At 38.5% G+C, this 20,005-nt stretch overlaps 1 protein-coding gene across 1 annotated transcript in view; it reads right to left on the reverse strand.

Moving 5' to 3' along the window:
- Window positions 1–20,005, reverse strand: part of DYNC2H1 (dynein cytoplasmic 2 heavy chain 1) — a 175,915-nt gene that overhangs the window by 124,580 nt on the left and 31,330 nt on the right. The window contains exons 28-41 of the mRNA XM_063127107.1: window positions 19,391–19,508; window positions 18,056–18,168; window positions 17,849–17,968; window positions 15,286–15,436; window positions 13,667–13,869; window positions 11,974–12,156; window positions 10,715–10,897; window positions 7,992–8,215; window positions 6,365–6,480; window positions 4,881–5,080; window positions 3,453–3,717; window positions 2,654–2,861; window positions 1,721–1,850; window positions 544–699 (exon numbers count right to left, since the gene is read on the reverse strand). Coding sequence (XP_062983177.1) covers window positions 544–699; window positions 1,721–1,850; window positions 2,654–2,861; window positions 3,453–3,717; window positions 4,881–5,080; window positions 6,365–6,480; window positions 7,992–8,215; window positions 10,715–10,897; window positions 11,974–12,156; window positions 13,667–13,869; window positions 15,286–15,436; window positions 17,849–17,968; window positions 18,056–18,168; window positions 19,391–19,508 — 2,370 coding nt within the window. The remainder of the gene's footprint in view (window positions 1–543; window positions 700–1,720; window positions 1,851–2,653; window positions 2,862–3,452; window positions 3,718–4,880; window positions 5,081–6,364; window positions 6,481–7,991; window positions 8,216–10,714; window positions 10,898–11,973; window positions 12,157–13,666; window positions 13,870–15,285; window positions 15,437–17,848; window positions 17,969–18,055; window positions 18,169–19,390; window positions 19,509–20,005) is intronic.

Consider the following 20,005-nt stretch of genomic DNA (forward strand, 5'->3'; position numbering starts at 1 on the left):
TCCCTACCAACGAAACACAAAATTCTGATATGCATATTCACAGTGATTTGGCAAAATGGTTTCACTATTGATAATGGTATCTTCTGCCCAAACTCTCAGTAACTACTCATGCTTCTACCTGAGTTTTTGTAATAAAAAGTTTTGCTTAGGAAAGCATAGAACTTGTGCAAATCCTTTTATAGGTATGCAGAAGGAGTCTTTCTGTTTTCTGCATATGCAAATTCCTCACTTTTTTCCCCGAGTGTGGGATAAAAAAAGGCAAGTACAACTGCATCAGGCAGATGAAGATGTGCAATACCATCTATCTCTAAGTATAGAAGGGAGTACATTCACTGTGCATTTCCCGACATACATATTATTCATACCAGAAGAAGCCTTGTTGCACTTGATATCCAGACTGGGCCATTATGTTTTTTACAGTTCAGTGCTAATATCATTAACTAAAATATTTATTCAAATATATCTGTGATCTTAAATATTGTTAAAAAATATCTATCCTGAAAGTCCTAATGACTTGAATACTTTTGTCTTAAAAATAATGACCTCTTTTGTAAATTCCTGTCGTGATTTCATGTTGAGATTTCCACCAAGTCCTCTTATCAGGCTAATTATGAACTGTCCGCGTTCGGTGCACCCATGGAGATGAGACAACCCGTTCATCACTGTTCCAACCAAACTTGTTTCTATCACATAATCATTCTGTAAAATAGTATGCGGTAAGCAAGCTGTAAACCAGTTTCCAACAGAAGGACTAAGATATAGTGCAAAGTCCTATTCCAGTAAGTAGGCAAAGTACATTTAACTATCATGACAGTCACTGCTATAAATATCAATCCTAAGAAACTGCACATATGTTATGTCTGCTGTCTTAAAATGATTGTTTTGGTACCTACACAATAGTTACAGTTCATCCCCTCAATTTTCGAGGCTCCATAGCAGAGAGAGTGAAGAATGATTACTAGCAAAGTGGAGAGAGCAGACTGGAGGGAACTAATTGACCTCATCTTCTGCCTCTCCATTCCCTTGCTTCTTAGTCACAGCTGGGTTACTAGGTGCATTCATGAAAAAAGCACATCCATCAGGCACCATGAATGAATTTACATTCAGCAGGCACAAAACATAGGGATTAAGTAAAGTGGATGCTTTAGTGATGTTTTGAAAACTTCAATATTTTGAATATATAGGTTTATTTATGTCATTGCCCAGGAACAAGAACCCTTGGAGACTGATGTCTCCAGCAACAGTTGTCTCCAAGGAAGCATCGGAAATAGTCCCTGGACCATCTGAACTAGAATCCTCTGCCTCGAAGCCTGCATCCTGTTCACTAAACCCCTAAGAGATGCTGCTGCCCTCTGACTTGGAGGAATGGACCTCAAATTCCTCCAATGACCCACTCCTCTAAACCCTCATTCTCCAGGAGAAGTCAGCAACTGTGGAAAAGGGCACTGACCCTTTAACAGGCAAATGCAGCACTTCAGTGGGTGGACCTTCCAGAAAGACTCTTCTGGTCTGACTTTAAAACCATGTCAGTTACTCCAGGTCAGTGCTGGGGCAACTTGTCTTTACTCCAGTTGCTCTCCATGATCCTGAAATTGAACCTAAAGTCTCTGGCTGGTACCTGCAGTAGTCTTGAATCTGCTCTGCTGTGGTCCTCCTTAAAAAAAAATTAAGTAGTCTAATAGAACATATGAATACAAGAAACTTTAAAATGTTGCGTTACCTGTTTTAGGACCCAGTTCAAAGCTTTTTCAAAATAATCTCCAATCCAGTTTTCAAGTTTTTGCCTACATTCTTCAGGTTGGCTTCGTAACCAAGATTTTATTAGCGAATTAAGATCAGTATCTTCATCACTAGAATAAGATATGCCTCAAATTAAAATTAGAACAAATTTTGCGATTCCCTATTTGGATACAAATATCATATACTACAGAGCTCCCATAGATGAGTGTTGCAGCACAATCCTATGCATACTTATTTGGAAGTGTGATAAAAGAGGCTTACTCCCAAGTAACTGTAAATAGGATTTCAGCCTCAATAGCACAGTAGAGAAAAGCTAGAGTATATATTTTTCACAACAGGTTTACAAATGTATTTAAATATCCAGAAGAGTGTAAGCAAGTGGTCTATATCAGCCTCTACTTTACTCGTTTCTGTACAATTCCTCATCACCTGATAATATCTCTAATTAAGTCAAAGAACCCACAGCAGAAAAACTGCACCAGCTATGCTTGATGAATACTTTCCCCTAACAACACTGATCACAATTTAGGATGTTTGAGGAGGGGAAGGGAGCACACAGATTCAATCTAGGCACCTCCCCATAATTGTGGGCCAAACTTCACCAAGGCTGTACGACAGAGGTGATCACTGGTGTTAAAGGCATTGCACTCTCAGCTGGACTGTTAAATAAAGCGTTCTCTTTACCCCTGGATCTGACTGGCTGGACTCAGATGGTTTATTTATCTTTCAGTGAAAGCATGGAAATCACACTCCAATTGTATTTAAAAAACACACCTCATTTTAAGGAAAGCAATACAAAGAGAACACCAATTCTGTATATTCAGTGGAGCCTGCCAATAGAAGAGCAGATCCAAATCTACCTTCTGCCCACTCTTGCTGTAAAGCCCTCTTATATACATCTATGTCAAATTACCTTAAGAAGATCATTCCCATTCGAGATATGGTGGCAGGAGAAGCACAACTCAAGTCATGGGTTTCGAAGACAAAGTTAACATTTGGGCCAAACTGAATTCTTTCTCCACTGGGCATAGTGAGTAGACGGTTGTCATCAAGGACAGAATTCAAAGACTCAATCCATTCAGGATCTATGTCTCCATCACAGATTATCCATGAAGTAACATCTGTTCACAATCAATTTAAAAACACACACACTGTAAGTAAACTAGTTAGAGAAGCTAGCTGCTTTTCAAATCAGGCTTGCTCTAACATCCAGGTTGGGATGGATACAGGTTAGGACAGGTATCAATTCCTGTTTCTCACAACAATGTACAGTTCTAAGGTACTTACAACTCTGAACAAAGAAAAGATGAAACCAGACTGATATGCTCCATGAAGATGCCAAAAATTCAATCAATACTTATGGTCACACTAGTAGTTTTCTTATTTTACTTACTATGTTGAGATAAATGCTCTCTTCCAACTTTACACCTATTATTTACTAGATAATGGTACTGTTAGTGGCAACCTTTGTCATATAAGGTTATGATCATAATGAAGACAAAAAGACCATCCTTGCTGTTACAAACAAACATAGCACCTCTCATTATAGTATTGCAAAACTTGCAAAACTAAGACTGCAATTCTAATCATGCTTAACTGGGAATAAGACCTACTGACCACAGCAGGATGGACTTCTGAATTCATACAAGCATCGGATAAAAAAGCAAGCTTCCTTAATTAATAATGTTAAGGGTTCCAATTCATAGACATACCTGGTGGTTCTCGTACCACTTGCCGAGCGCTGTTTGTAAGCACACCATCTGACCACTCTCTTGTGTCCATGTCAATATGGCCTAGTAACTGATGGCGAGGCATAGCTTTGGGGTTCATGGTATATTGTTTTACTACTTTGCCAACTTTCCCAAGTGCAGCTCTTAACATCCGCCAGAGGGTTGATTTACCTGCACCGCTTGGGCCTACAATAACTACCCCCATTCTCTGACGTAGCTGTTCATACAATTCCAAAACTTTCTTGATCTTTACAGAATATAAAACAATATAAAACATAGTTATTAGCTTAGCCATCCTCCCTCACCTGAATATGCAGAAGATAACAGAAGTTTTCAGAACTTCTGGCATGGAAACAACCGAAGCTGAAAGGAAGTCCCGTTACAAAAGCTTTATTCAGAACTACACGTGTAGGAGGGAGCAGCCTCCAGCAAACTGAAGGCCGGGCTCTCTGCCATTTATTGACACTCTGCAATTTTTTATACATTCAAAGATGTTTGAAACATCCCTTCTTCCCTCTCCCTTCTCTCTTTGATAGATTACATTCCAATATAGTTCAAAGCTAAACTATCTAACAAAAAAAATCACTCTTAGGGCATGTCTACACCAGCCCTATATCCTGGGATCATCCCGGGATTGTTCCTGTGCATCCAAATGCCACACAGGGAATCCCGAGAGCAGGCATGATCCCTCCATTTTCCTGGGATAACCCTTAGGTGTGGAAAGGGCCTTAGGAACTACAGCAATAACTGGCACCAAGATCTCTGTGTTCCTTAATAAGAGCATCCAGGGCACTGTAACTAGCAAAGCTAATTCAAAGCTGCAACTTGCCCTGCAAGGGGAACTGAATGTTTTTAGACAAAGAGGAAGATGAGCTCTTCCTGCTTGCATCATAGGTCAAGAGTGTCAGAGTATTGTGATTGTAAGGTTCTGGCACAGAATGTGAGGAGTTTGTGCCTTTTGTGTTCTACTTACACATTTTCCCTTGGGGAAAAGGCTTCTGTGAATTTAGATATCTTTATCACTTTGTTTATCAGGTAAGAACAAGGTAAGATTATTGCTTTGAGTGCCCCTAAATTTCACAAAACAATTATGTGTTATGGTGTGTAATTCATTACCCAGCCACAAATATGGATGTGCTTACAATTATTTTGTCTCTATTCTTACATTTTTGCAAGTGCACAGTAATTAATAGGTCATTTTAATAAGAGTTCACCTTTGTCCTCTTTGATTTTACTTTTGCATAAATTCATTTATATAATTCATGTACATAACATGTATATTTTTAATAACAATATAATTAAGACTTTGCCTTTAACATTTTTGTAACTGATTGCCTGAAAGTCTCAGAGTACTTATGAAAGATCAAGCTCACAGTACTCAGCATTGGCTATGTTATATGTGATATTTACCTGGGTAGATATGATTTCCAAATTGGCCTCCTCAAAGACTTCTTGTAAAGCATTGCTTAGCTCAGCATAATCCACATCTTTAAAGTCAATTCCAGGAAAGACATCTTTAACCAATGCATCAAACCGTGCACAATCTGCAAATGTAAGCTTTGACATGGTATTAAGTCGCAAAGCTTGGACTACAATATGGCTTTCATTAACTGCATGGGAGAAAAGAAATATGATACAATTTAGCTTATTTTTGCCTGGAGTTATAAGACAATCACATCAACTTGATTTCTATCATTGCAAGAGAATGGCAGTCCCCCAAAGGTGGTGGATGTGCAATGCCTTGTTTAAGGACAACAAAGAGATTAAATAGTAAAAATGAAAGTACAATAGCACAGTCAAAACATGAATCCTTAGGCTCATGACCATTTGTCAGAAGATGATAACAACTCAAGAGAAAATTATGTTCTTGTTAACTTATTCTGTTCTGCTAAGCATATTATTAACTACTATTAATGAAAACTTGAAAATCTGTTGCCTACCAAGAAAAGCACAGCTCTCCAGCCATGAATAGGAAGCCACCAGTAACTTCCTATTTTTGCTGCTTTCAAAGGACTGAAAAAGTCAGGAGGGTTTCTGCAACTATTTATTATTTATTTATTATTGCATTTATATCCCGCCTTTTTTCCTGTAAGGAACCCAAGGCAGCGTACATAATCCTCCTCCTCTCCACTTTATCCTCACAACAAAAACCCTGGGAGGTGGGTTGGGCTGAGAGTCTGTGACTGGCCCAAAGTCACCCAGGTGGGTTTCCATGGCTGAGTGGGGACTAGTACCCAGATCTCCCGACTCCCAGTCCGACACTCTAGCCACTACACCACACTATCTTAGGTGATATGCTACTCTAAAGCAGAATCCAGTTTTAGTTGTTGTTTGAGGCAACTAGGTTTTTGAGAATGGATCTAGGGATTGAGGGCAATAAAGATATTACCAAATGGCCAAGAACAGAAGTGGCTACTATCCTTGCTGACTCCCTGTTTGCTAGTGATCAGTTTTAAAGGAATTACTTATTATTATGCTAAGCAGCTCTTTTCTGAAATTTAGAAATAACAACAACAACAACAACAATTACAACAAAAACCACTCTCCCACTTCCAGCTACAATCTTGCATATCTTGGCTATTGGGCAATATATAAATTAAATAAATTAAATATTTAATTTATGAGGTGAGTCTTTATCACAGACAATGAGAATAAGTTATAGTGCCAAATTTACACAAACTCTGTGTTAACCTCTCCAGTCCTCTTTAAATTAAATGACAGTGGACAAATTGTTGTGAAAGTTCTAATTGTGGAAAGTTTTCATGTTATCTTTGCTTTTAAACAGTTTCCCCAAAAACCCACAATCCTAGACATCAGGGACTTGTATGAAGTTAGTGATTAATATTTACTTCTAAAGACCCAGAAAGACAAAATCTTATTTAATCTTTTTTTACCTTTCTCTTTCATTCCATTATTTTTCAGCTGTCGAAGTAGATTCCCACATCCCCTCAGAACAGTCTTCAGTGCTCGCAAACCCCAATCATAGTGCTGCTGAGGTGTCAAGAGCTCCCTGAATTTTTAAAATACTTTCATTTTAGTGCTTACATCTTTCTAGCAATAAAGAATAATTCCTTTTAATACATGTGAAGAAAATTAAAGACTTTAATAGAATGACAGGGGTGTGCAGAGCCAGGTGCCTAGTTTGGATGCAATGCTAAGCCATGTCAGGGATACCTGCAGCCACAGGCCACATGGAGGCCTTCAGTGTGGTCCACTGGGTGCCTAAGCTGCCACCCCCCTCTGTACCAAATTCTGCCCTTGTAAATTGTGCTGTTTGGCAGACTGCCCAGTGTGAGTTAGGTGGGGAGTAAGATGTGAGATGATGATTATTTTTATTTTATTTTATTTTATTTTATTTATTACATTTTTATACCGCCCGATAGCCGAAGCTCTCTGGGCGGTTCACAAAAATTAAAACCATAATAAAACTCCCAGCTATGCAGGGAGATGACTCTCCCTGCATAGCTTCCTCCCCATTGCAATCATGCTCCCATCAGCCTAAGTGATTTAGCTGAAGAGGATGGCACAGACGGAAGAGAGGGTTGATCCTCCCCCACATTCATGCTTGTCTTCCCCATGAGTGACACAGAGAAGATATGGGAGAGAGAGACTGTGTGCGCGTATGAATATGTGTATGAGTCAATGTGTTTCTCTGAATGTCAGAAGGGAGTGAGGGGGATGGTTGCCCACTGCATGCGGCCCCTGACTGCCCGCCCACCCAACTCTTGGTGGGAAAAAACATGATGTCATCAGCCTAATTCTGCCTTGTTTGTACATCAAAATCCAATATGACTCATAAACTATGATTGGTTTGGGGCCAACAAATTGTAATCTGAGAATGTAGTTTGGCATGTTTTAAAGTTGGCATGTGAATCCTGGCTTGTGAACCCTGACTTGCATCAACAGTAGTTTGTTATGTTGAAACTAATATCTTTGTTTAATCGTAGTTCGTTGCATCACTCCATAGCCTCTATGACACAGAGTGATGTGAGAGAAGAGTGGCTTGAAAACAAAATTGTTAATGTGGCTAAGAGACTTTCACCAGTGCTTTCACAGACCCCTCTGTCCCTCCTCCAGGCAACAGGCCTCTTTGCCCATTCACTTCTTTGCTAATAAGCTCATTCTCACGTTCAGCTGCAGAGCTCCAGAGCAGCTTTGTGAGAGAATAAAATTTATAATAAATCACCTGGTTAGTGCATATACCTTAAAGTAAGCTCAGAAGGTTTCATCCACAATAGACAAGCCACATTTGATTTTACACATAAGATTCCACATAAAATTTAGAGAACACCATTTCTAAATGCTCAATACATTTAATATACATTATCCCAGTAATTCTTATAATCGCCCTACAAAAGTCCTCCTTCTATAGGTTTTTAGTATTGAGGAATAGCAAAGCACTTTGTAATATAATATTGAAGAATCAGTGTGCATCACAAAGAGACAAAATGTCTATTTCCTAAAAGAAAAACAAGAAGAAAGTATGGAGAAAAAAGAAAATATCCATTTCCAAATACTTACCTTGCTAAATTAAAAATATCCACTAATTTTCTTCCCAGAGGTTTAGCATCTTTAAAACCTTCTGAATATAAAATCACTTCTGCAATGAGCTCATTATCAGGACGAGTCATAGCAACTGGCCTAAAAAGCTGTTTGAGATTATCAGGTAATTTTTGTCTACCTCCATAGCCCTTTCCAGCAGGATTCATGGTGATAAAAATTCCAGAATTGAGATCCATTTCAACCTGACATTCAAAAAGAATGCATTTTAACAAGAGATAGTTTCACTAACAGCTGCAATAATCCATGTGATCTAGTAAAAAATACTTAAGGGTTTCCACATTATATACTTGCAAAACAACTATATATTATAAGACAAATCGGTTATTTCCCCATATATTCTCATTTACCTGTTTGACCAGAAACTGGCAAAGAATGATAAGAGACAGAGCATGGATTTGGTGTCCAGGCACTAAGGCTTTCCCCAAAATATATTATATCTTAATATGCATCAATACTTCAAGTGTAAAGTATTATCAACAAAAAATGGAGAAAGTATATACAAAGGGAAATTTCACCAGAAGTTTGGTTTTTCCTTTTTGGACCTAGAGGTCAGTTTACTGTGAGCAAATGTTGAGAGAGAACTGTCTGAAAATGGCAATGCAATGCCACAATGCCTTTGAAATTAGGCAATATCTATAAAGCTGGAAATATTAACTATTAGTAGTATGCTAAAAATGGAGCAGCTTTTTTCTACATGTGGTGACTGTGTTGCAGGACTCAAACATATTGGAAAATGATTATCCAAGCAATATCACCCTTTACTAATGTTTGTGTGTTATTCTTATTACTGGAAATGTAAAGAGATACTTTCAATGCAAGAATGGCTGGGGAAATTGTGGGATATTCTTTTCTTAGTTTAATCGACAGCATTCCATAAATCCTCAAATGCATTTGGACATGTTAATGAAAAACAGTCCCTATCAGTTGCTTTTATAAAGAACTCTTTGTCACTGGGTTATGACCAATTTGAATGGTTAAACCCTATCAGAGGCATATTCTGCTTTTTGTAAATGGATTTTTATCTTAGGCCTAATCTACACCTACAGGCCTTTCGCAATGGAAGGGGGCTGCATCCAAATTTTCCCTGCTTCCGCGATCAGTGCTCATGGGGCACACGCGACTGATGTTTACTTAAAATTACAGGAGGGCTGTTGCGGAAGCACGTGTGCTTCATTACAGCGCTTGCGCATGTATATCAGTAAAAGTGGGTGAGGCTAGGGAGATCGATACAGGGCAGAGGTTTTTTTTAATGACTCATGAGGGATGCGCACAAACACAGACGTACAACAACACATGGGGGGATATGAACTCTGTTGAATATGCACTTCTGAACAGAGATATGTTTGTATTTAAAAAAACAAGCACACTTGGCAGTAAAACATGTTGATACCCATCCCAAACAAGTGGCGAAAATGGCAGACAGGTCCACTCCCGCACACCTCCGACCCATGCACATGCCCGGAGCTCGCAGCAAACAGCAATGACCTCACAAATTTGGGGGGGGGGGGGGTTGCAAACCGCAAAAATTCTATGGAATGGAAGTGAAAGAGCCGGAAAAACCATGACAAAAGCAGTCAGGGATATTCTGTGAAACTGAGAGGTGAAGCCAAGATCACCATAGAAGCAGGTGAACGTCATGTGGCCTATTAGTGATAACTCCATTCAGTCCTGCAATAAACGGCTGGTATAGACTCCCCCTTAGAGAACTTGGGTTTTTTCATATATATGGAGTGTATATTTTAACTTCTGTATGAATTAATTTTATTTAAAAAACTAATACATTTAGGGATGAAAGAAAGGGTGGGGACAGGTATTTCTTGGCCTTTTCCTCTGAAGTATTACTTCTGACACAAACAGGATACTAAAGGGCCAGCTAATCTGATCCAGTGAGGCTGTCCCAATACAGTTTCAACATCTGTAAACCTTATGACCTCTCCTGAAGATAAGTGTTGTCACAAAACATATTGAGACTTTAATTAATACAATTCTTAGACTATACCTGGTTTGAGATTAGAACAATTGTTTGGCCCTTAATCTTTTTTCTTAGGGCAAAACAAGGACTATAAGAACTTTAGAAGACAGAAAAAAGTAAATAGGCCTGAAACTCCTATGCATTACCCCACAATGGTATTACAGCCATAACATAGCAACAAACAAGGCACATCACACCAGAAGAAATAGTTTTAACACGCTTCCTAAACGGCGCCTTAACGGCCATACGCCCATAAGGTAATCTGCGGCCAATGATCGCAACAAACTAAAACAACCGATAAAATAAAAAGCAAAAGGTAAAGCAGAAGAACAAGAAGAGAGAAAGATAGAATAAAAAGATGTTCTTTTCTCTCAGAAATAGCAAAAAACTATTAGAAGTCCCTACGTGTGAATGCTGCCACAATGCAGTTGATGAAGAACTAAGGACTGGGCGGGAACTTTTAGGACATGCACATTGGCGATGGAGGAGGGGTTCCCGCCAAAAAATTTCCTCAGCTATTGGAAGTGCCCGAGGCAAGGCTCCACACAGGTGCAGAGCCCATATGTGTGATGCACAGAGACCACGACAAAAAAGAAATAGTTTAGCAAAACCTGAGAGCTTGTGAGTTAATGAAATAAACCACGTACAACAATACAGGGGAAGGCAAAAGAGAATAGTTGCAAAAGAGGCTAAGACTCTATACTCCTACCTCTTTTCCAAGTAACTCACACACTGGTTGGTGTTTCTTCAAAGCATGTTGAATTGTCTGAATTTGCATAGATACAGCCGACAGTACAGCTTCCTCCAGCCGATTAAACTCATCAAAACAGCCCCAAGCTCCACACTTCACCAAGCCAACAAATATTCGCCCCATTGATTTCACATCAATGCCCTTAAAATAAGCAAAGAATGTTAATTCAGATATAGAACTTTCAGTACTCACTTTCCTACTAAAAAGTTTAATAAAATATTTGTAGGGAAGGAGAATATCATGATACTTGGGGGAAAATAATGTCTTATTTAGACATTATTTCCAGTCCTTTCATTGCACAGGTGGAAGATTGGGAGCAGATCTTAAGCTTGCCCACTGATCTCATTGTTCATAGAAGACAACACCCAAACTAATATTGCATTAATTTAAATAGTGGAACTCTTGAGTCTGTGGTACATTTTTATGTGCTGTGAAGTAGGGTAGCAATGTGAAACATGTGAGCCCCAGTTCCATTCCTGATCTCATCACAGGAATGGGTGCAGGAAGAAATAATGTCTGAAAAAATCTAGTATTTTTATTCAGTTATTTATTTATGATATTTTTTACCTTGCCTTATATAGCAGGGCTTCAAGAGGGCTTATAAAATAAACAGCAAAAATCAATAAATTTACAATGCAAAAATTAATTAATAAAACAAAGCAGCAGATAAAATAGTAAAACACTATAAGAGTAAGCAGTTTAAAAAATAGGAAGGTAAAAGTATGGGTTGAGAAGCAAAAGAAAGAACCCAGATAAAAGCAGTAAAGAAGAATGAAAGGGGTCAAACAGTTGCCTTGTGCCTAAAACACTGGAGGGCAAAATGCAGCCTCCACCCCAGCCTTTTTTGTTGTGACAAATTTCAGCAACAAATTCTGCGTCAGAGCAGGAATGTGGCCTCCGATGGGGTTCTCGGAGTGGGGGTATGTGGATCCCAACCCCTGGAAATTGCCCACCCATGGCCTAAAAGATAAGAGAGGCTGCCAAGCAAACATGTCTAAGGAGAGAGTTCCACAATTTGGGTGCCACGGTGGGTGGAGGAGGTTCATTCTCCAGTAGTGAACCACCTGACCTCTGAAGGTGGTGGCACCCAGAGAAGGGTCTCTGAGAAAGACCTCAACAAGCAAATTCATGTAGGAATATCCATTCCAGGGCATTTAGGGCTTTATAAAAGCTGAAAACAGGACTTTCAATTGTGTTAATAGTATGCATTTCTTCACCTCATCACAATTAAAAACCAAAACTTGTCTTCCAAGTAATCCTCCAAGAGCCTTTACAGATTCAGTTTTGCCAGTTCCAGCTGGACCATAAGGATTTCCTCCAAGGCCCATCTTCATAGCTTGAGTAAGTGTGAGGTAACACTTGTCAGTCAATGGTGTATAAACAAGCTTTGGAGAATTGCCCTAAAGATGTAAAACACGTACAATATTATTGAGTGTGATATTAAATTTATAAATCCAGCCCAATCATTCAGATGTAACATAAGTAAGAAAACTATGAATTCCAAATTAGCAATTATCCATGCATGTCAAGAATGCTGAAAACCATGGAAATGTGCAGTTCATGTCTGTGCAACTTTCTTGAGGTCTTCTGCAAATCTGTTAACTTGTTATGCAACTAAGGAAGGCAGGAAATACACAATGAAAAAGAAACCAATATGTCAAGGGCCAAACTAAACAGGAAGTCTTTGGTATTCTAACATGTTTGTTTCAAAGATTGCAGGTGAAATAATGTGGTTTGCCCTTGCTTGGCCAATATTTTAATTAACAAATAGCTTGAACAACATCAGGACTGTGATGTGTGTGGTGGTGGAGACCTGCTATTTGCAATAGGAGGAACAGTGCAAATAACAGGTTTCCTCACATTCTAAAGAACAGAAGCAGCTGGGGACAATTCCAGTCAGGACCGTGAGAGGGTCCATTGGCTAAAGCTCCCCTATACCCTCATATGTTCTTGTGTTGTTGGAAGTAGTGGAGTCCAGAGCAAGCCCCGGCATGCTTCATTCTTTTCCCGTGGCAGGAAGGGGGAGATTAAAAGGAGCCTCTCCTTGCCTTGTCTGCGCCTAGGGTGTTGGAGGTGACAGTGCAAAGCAAACCCGCCGCACCTGCTCCATAATCTGAGCGGGGGCTGGGATGGGGGGGGTGTCCTCTCTTTGCCTGCCTGCATCCTGTTTGAAGGAAGGGTAGCAAAGCAAACCTATCACACCTGTTCCTCAGTGGATTGGTGGTAGGATGGAAAGAGAGGTGGATTTTCAGTAACAAGAGAAAATATACAAAGCAGTAACGATTATCCAGGAACATGAACCAAGGAAGCTAATAAGAGTATAATCAGATTATCTCTTGTTTTTCTCTGGAACAAGAATCATCATGCCACATAGCATACCGCTTTTGAAACTAAGGGAAATTTAGATGCAGTCTGGAAGTCTGCTGTTTAAGGAAAAACAGTTTTTTTAAAATCCCATTGGCAACACAGAACTTTCTAGACCTTAAATGAAACGTTTTGCTTACCTGCCATTTTATCTAGAGTTGATGAGAACCACATTATAACAAAGATTATAGCGGGGAAACAGGAATGAAAACAATTTTCCATTCATTTTGGGGCACAGTCAAGAAGTGCTTCAAGCCCACGAAAGCAAGTGTGTAGCACTTTTCCATCACTTACAATGCAATCCTATACATGTCTGTGGACATACATATCAATGGGCTTACTCCCAGAGTGGTTAATGGTTACCGCTTCAAGTTAGTGGACAGGGACGAAAACAGTTCTAGGGCAATAGTTTTATCCCATAAATAAAATAGAAGTTGCTGGACGGAAAATGTAGCAGTATTTTTGAATGGAAGAACAATAAGCATTGCAAGTAACAGAATTAGATTAGGACATATTGCTCTCATAATTTCAAAGTAAAAACAGTACCTGATATTCATAAGTATACTGCAGTTCAGCATCCACCATTTGAATGTAGCATTTTTTATCCTTAAGATAAAATCTGAGTTGCTTCTTCCAGGCCCAGTCATCAACACTATCGATCTGGGCTTCATTCAGCTGTCGTACAATATCAATATTGTGAATAACGTCAAGGATAAGGGCTTTAAGCTTCAGCTCAAGGATTCCAGTTTCTGAGAAAAGTAAAATTATTTCAAAGAGAACTTTAACATTTAAAAGCCTCTTGTTAATGTTGCCTTTTCCCACCATATTCTTCTCACTTATGCTTAAAAACGAAAGACGGTGACAAAAAGAGATAAATGAAAAAATAATATATGTGACATAGTTAACAGATAAAACACTGTTATTGTTTAAAAATATTTGTAGGACTTTGTTACAGACGAGCAATGTCCTTTGGGCGTAAGGGAAAACAGACAAAATAGTGTCCCCACACATCTTTTCTCCTTTCCCTTTCTGTGACTTTTTCCAACACACCAGGTGGAAATCTTTATTTCTTCGGCTGCCTACACCAAACCAGTCTCAAAACTCTCTAGGGCCCTTTCTATACCTAAGGGTTATCCCAGGAAAATGGAGGGATTGTCCCTACCTGCTCCCGGGATCCCCTATGTAGCATTTGGATGCACAGGAACAATCCTGGGATGATCCCAGGATATAGGGCTGGTGTAGACATGACCTAGGTCTCAGATATATACTTCAGGTAGTGTGGGATTTGGCTGTTAGAAATGGGTGAGTAACCAAAACAAAGCCCACAGAATTTCAAATAATGAAGTTTACATTTTACTGAAGAAAAATGAAAATAGGAAGACATTTTAACATCTGGATGAATACAACATACCCATGAAACGCACACACAAAACATATAAACAATACGATAATAAAACACATCCAACTAACTTCACTAGACTTGTGTCCAGGTCCCTTATCCAAGCAATATCTTACTATCATTGTTCCAGCTCACTCAATCAGTTCTCTTGTTCCAACAGCTCTGACTCCCCTTTCACCCCTTGTCATCCAACTCCACTATCCTGCCCTTCCACATCTTGCCTGCCGAAACCACATTCAACTACAACCTACAGCTACCTCAGTCACCAATTCCCCCCCCCCTTTAAGGCCTGAGCAAACCCCTCAGTTCTCCATCAATTTCCACATGCCACTACATCACTTTTCAAACGCTCTCTCATGACAACAGACCTGCCAACTTAACTACCCCTTACATTTGTTTTTGTTCAATTCGCAGGCTGCTACAATCCATCCATACCCTCCCCACTAAAGTAGGTATTTTGGCAAATCATGAATTTCGCTCTCAACAGGGACCCTTGGACCCTTAATGTAAAAAGCCAACAAAGCAAGCTTGACATTTTGGTCTGAATTATTAAGACCTGCAAATGAGATAGTAGGATTTTATCACATTCAAAGTTTTAGATTATACAGTCAACATTTGCACAGGGTTAACAAACTGTAGCCACCTGACAAATTCTAGTCATGCAATTAGGGTGATAAAATTACTAATATAATGAAAACAGTAGGGTATGTTTCATGTATGAGAAATTGCTTTCAAATCTGTTGAAAATGCATGTCTTCTTTCATACCTGCATTGCCTGGATCTTCTGTATTAGTGTCAATGCTGGTATAATGTTCCAATTTAGCCATTAGTTCTAATTCTATCTGCTGCAAATTACGCTCCTTGATTGCATATTCAACATCTTCTGTGAATTGGATTTGTTCAGCTAAACAAAGAATCTATTGGGGAAATAGTATTCATAAGCGAGAATATGTTTACTCAAATATGTAGAGAAAGCTATTTAAACAAAGCTCACTACTTTATTTAGTTTTAACCAAACTATAAATCCACAGTACTCTACTGCTAAAACACAATAATAAGCAAACAGCTCATCCAGTAGTTGATTAAGGCATCAATTCTGTACACATATAAAAGGTTATGATGATTTGAATGCTCAAAGGTAGGGATGATTGAAGGTTCACTGTGTAGATTTAGCTGCAAATGACATATGCCTTTAACTAGGGATGCTGAGGAATTTCAAAACAGACTTAAATGACTTCGAATTTCAAGGATTCTGACCTGTGGAATCCACTGTGGCCTCTTCAGGCCACGCGGAGTCTGTTTTTTAATTTCCCAAAATTTACGCAAATTTATTCATAAGCAAATATACATGTTTCCGCCATTCTAGAAAATATATGCAGGAAAAAGTTGAATAAGAATGGTGGACAATGCAGAAATGTAAAATGTTGCGAACCCTCTTACAGAATTGTTTATGTATTGTTCTGCATAATGGAAAAAATCTAATCTGTCTATGAATGGATGCCAGAATGAACGGCATAGTGCAATCCACAAAATACACACAGGACAGATTTCACAAAATCCTGACATTCCTATATTTAACACAATTTTAGGCACAATCAACAAATGGGCATGCTATGCATAGGAATGCAGTCACAACAGCTTTTAGCTTGGAATAGTTTGACTGAGACATGTAGGTTATGGCTGATAGCAGCTTCTCCCACCACTCACATAAACATTAGACACATTTACACAGGCAGCAGGCTATATAGGACCCAAACTCCAAATACATTTGGGGTGTGTTGTGAGTTTGGGAACAGAGGGTAACAGTTCAGGAGGTTTAAGGATCATGCTCTTAAATTTGTAGGGATCTATTACATCTTAATCCACAATGGAATAAGTGTATCTATGTATTTATTAATAATACTTGTATATTACTCAGTATACCAAGACCTCTAAAAGAGCAATCCAATGGCCCCTAGACAGTACTGGGGGGAGGGGGCATAGAATATATTGGATTCCTGGATCTGAGGTCACAGATAGCACTCTGACCTTTGACCCAGGAGTCCGAGATCCCTTCCCCCTCCCCTCCCAGTCAGTGTAGAGAGATCCATTCCAGCTGTCTCTCTGAGGTTGCAAAAGCAACTTTGTGTTTTTTTTATTGTTTTTTTTATTTTCTACAATACTTAAACATACACCATTACAATTAAAACAAAACAACATACTATATAAATGTTGAATAACAAAAGCAACTTTGGAAGGAAGGTAAAGGGGGCATACTCATGGGCAAGGAGGGGAAGGGAATGGGGACGCTAGTTTACAGAGAATCTTCCAGGCTCCCCAGCCTCTGTCCCTCCCCCTCCCCATCTATCTAAAATGCAGAGGAGAATGGCCGTAAATCTCCAACTTCAGAGGCTTAGGGTTATCCCCATAAATTGTGCCCTAAGTGGTTTACATAACCATGCATTTAAAATCACAATTTTAAAAAATCAATTAATAAAACAATTATAACTAAAAGAAACAAAAGTAACTATCTAACAGGAACAACAACAAAAATTTAAAAACTAACAATAGAAAACAATGCAGCCATTCGTATTATTGTGCTTCTTAGCAATACAGTATACCCACCTTTTACTAGAATAATCTATACAAGCTGGGCATAGTCTTCAAAGGTAAACTAATTAAACAGTACTAATTATTTATTATTTAAATTTAAAGCCTCTTCTTCATCTTATAGTTCCAGGGCAGAGTATATACATATCAATAAAACAGCTTAAAAGCACCATTATTATTATTATTATTATTATTATTATTATTATTATTATTTATTTATTTATATAGTACCATCAATGTACATGGTGCTGTACAGAGTAAAACAGTAAATAGCAAGACTCTGCCGCATAGGCTTACAATCTAATAAAATCATAGTAAAACAATAAGGAGGGGAAGAGAATGCAAACAGGCACAGGGTAGGGTAAGCAGGCACAGGGTAGGGTAAACTAACAAAAGCTCAATTCACATCAAAAGCTCAGTTCACATCAGAATCCAAATGTTTCATCATATCCAAATGTTTCATCACATTTATACTTTATTTCATTTTAACTATGCGTTGACCTCAATAAAATATATTGAGTTGGATCTAGACTTAGTTGTATTTAGAGTAGACCTATTACTCATGACTAATGTAAATCCTATTTATTGCAATGAGTCTACTCTAAGTGTGGCTAAAGCTTAATCCAACCCATTAATATGAATACGAAGTGCACAACAAATATAATTTCTTTTCAGGTCAGCTATTCCTCCAGTTTCAGTCACTCTACATACTTTTAACAACTAAAGAAAGAAAAATCTACCTGTGAGGGGAAAAGTGATGGATCAATTGAGCCCTGTGATCTTTTCCCAGTTGTTACACAGTCGATCAATAATTGTTTCAATGTATCCTTCATCTCCAAAGACAGTTTGTTTAGCCAAACCTGGCAAATAATATATTAGAAAAACATCACAAACCACACCACTTTGTACAGCTTTCAATATTACATTCTCAAAGCTTACTTGCTTACCTCCACATCATTGGACAGGAGGATTTTATTTTTAAAAGGTACAACTTCACCTTCCAAAGATTTCATTGCAAGTATGTTTTTAAAGTCGTCGTCAAAGCTGACACTGTGAATTCCTGTTAAATGATAGTATCATTTATAATTGATTAACTACAATCTTCATGGTATTATTGTACTATTATAAAGTCTTTGACTTACAGTATTCCATTTCTTAGTGAAATCCTTCTTATGAAACAGAATATTGAAGTTCATGTCGATTTAGTCAAGCTAAATCAGTGCTTTTGTAACATATTACTTAATTTCATTTAACACTTCATAGGAGTTGCATGCATGCATTAATAAAAAGTATTGAATATATTTTTAAGCAAGAGTTCTGGAGACAGATTTTGCCCAGCCTTCTGTGGGTGCAGATTACAATTTCCATATTTTCCAATTTTCCCATATGTACTGCCTAAAGGGGACATATGGACTCTTCTTTTTTTATGGAAGCTCATTACAATCAGAGGTGATATGAAAGCCTCTGCTATCAGAAAAGTATTAAAAACTTCCTCCCAAGATAAATGCAGTCACAATGTTATCTGTGGCAGCTACTAGTAATTTACAGGTAAACAGTATTTGCAAATTCAAAGCATTTTAAAATATTCTTTTTCTTTCTCTTGCTTGGCTGTCTATATGCCAGAAATAAAGTGGAAATTAAGAAAGCACAGTGGTTCCAGTCCTACCTACGGGGTCATTTTCAGAGAGTAGCATTGGGTGACCACTCCTCAGCCCCTTGGCAATTGAGCTACGGCGTGCCTCAGGGCACCATCTTGTCCCCAATGTTATTTAACATCTATATGAAGCTGTTGGGAGAGGTCATTAGGGGATTTGGAGCTAAGTGCCATCAAACACAATTAAAAGCACAGCAATAAAAGAAATTAAAATTAAAATTAAGCACCAAATTAAAAACTGCTTCAGAAAAGACCAGTTTATATGCCAAAGCCCTGCCTAAATATTTTTGCCTGTAGGCAAAAGGATAACAGGAAGTTGCCCAACCTAGCCTCCCTTTGCAAGGAGACCCAGAACCTGGGAGCAGTCACAGAGAAGGTCCTCTCTTGTATCTCCACCCAATGTTTCTCTGATGGTGGTGGTACCAAGAGAAGGACCTACCCCAAACATGTTAAAACCCAGGCAGGCTTGTATGAGAGACGTGGTCTTTCAAGTAGCCTGGTCCCAAGTTGTATAGGGTTTTATAGGTCATAACCAGCATGTGGGAAGGGCTCTGCATTGCCATAAGGAATAAGGAGGGAAGTAGGAACTACTGTTTCAGCAATATCAATCAAATGGCTCAAAGCTTACCAGCAAAAAGCTTCTTCAGGTGAGACTGAATAACTAATGGATTAGTTGACTGTCCCAAGATTTCCAGAAGATCATCGTCCCCAATGAAATAGAATCTAGGGAATGCTGAACGCTTTTCCTGTTTAAAAATAAATTCATTCTGCTTCTACAAGATGCTAAAGCAATCCATTCTTAGAACTGCTACACTAACATCATACTCCACAGCATTTCACAGATGAAAATACTGACTGTTGTGTACTTATAACATCCTTATCCTGACACTAAGAACACTGCCTGAGCCACAAATTCCCCATCTCATTCTTATTTAATTATTACCTGCTTTTTTGTTATAAAATAGTCTCAAAGTGGAGTACAAAACAAATAAAATACAGCAAAATCATTCAACATCGACTGATTAAAGAGGAAAACAGGGAGGAAAATAAATAAAAACGGGGAAGATAAAGAACAGATAAAGGACAGTTTACAAGACATAACAACATACATCTTAATACATTATTGTATGCAACACTAAACCATACTTTAGCATTGGGTCCATAAAGGCCCATATGGCTTTACTAGCAATAGTAATACAAAATCTGGCAATGCATTCTCATCTCCTAATAGGAGTGCTCCTGT

The sequence above is a fragment of the Elgaria multicarinata genome, chromosome 5 (genome assembly GCF_023053635.1).
Source record: "Elgaria multicarinata webbii isolate HBS135686 ecotype San Diego chromosome 5, rElgMul1.1.pri, whole genome shotgun sequence".
Classification (NCBI taxonomy): domain Eukaryota; kingdom Metazoa; phylum Chordata; class Lepidosauria; order Squamata; family Anguidae; genus Elgaria; species Elgaria multicarinata.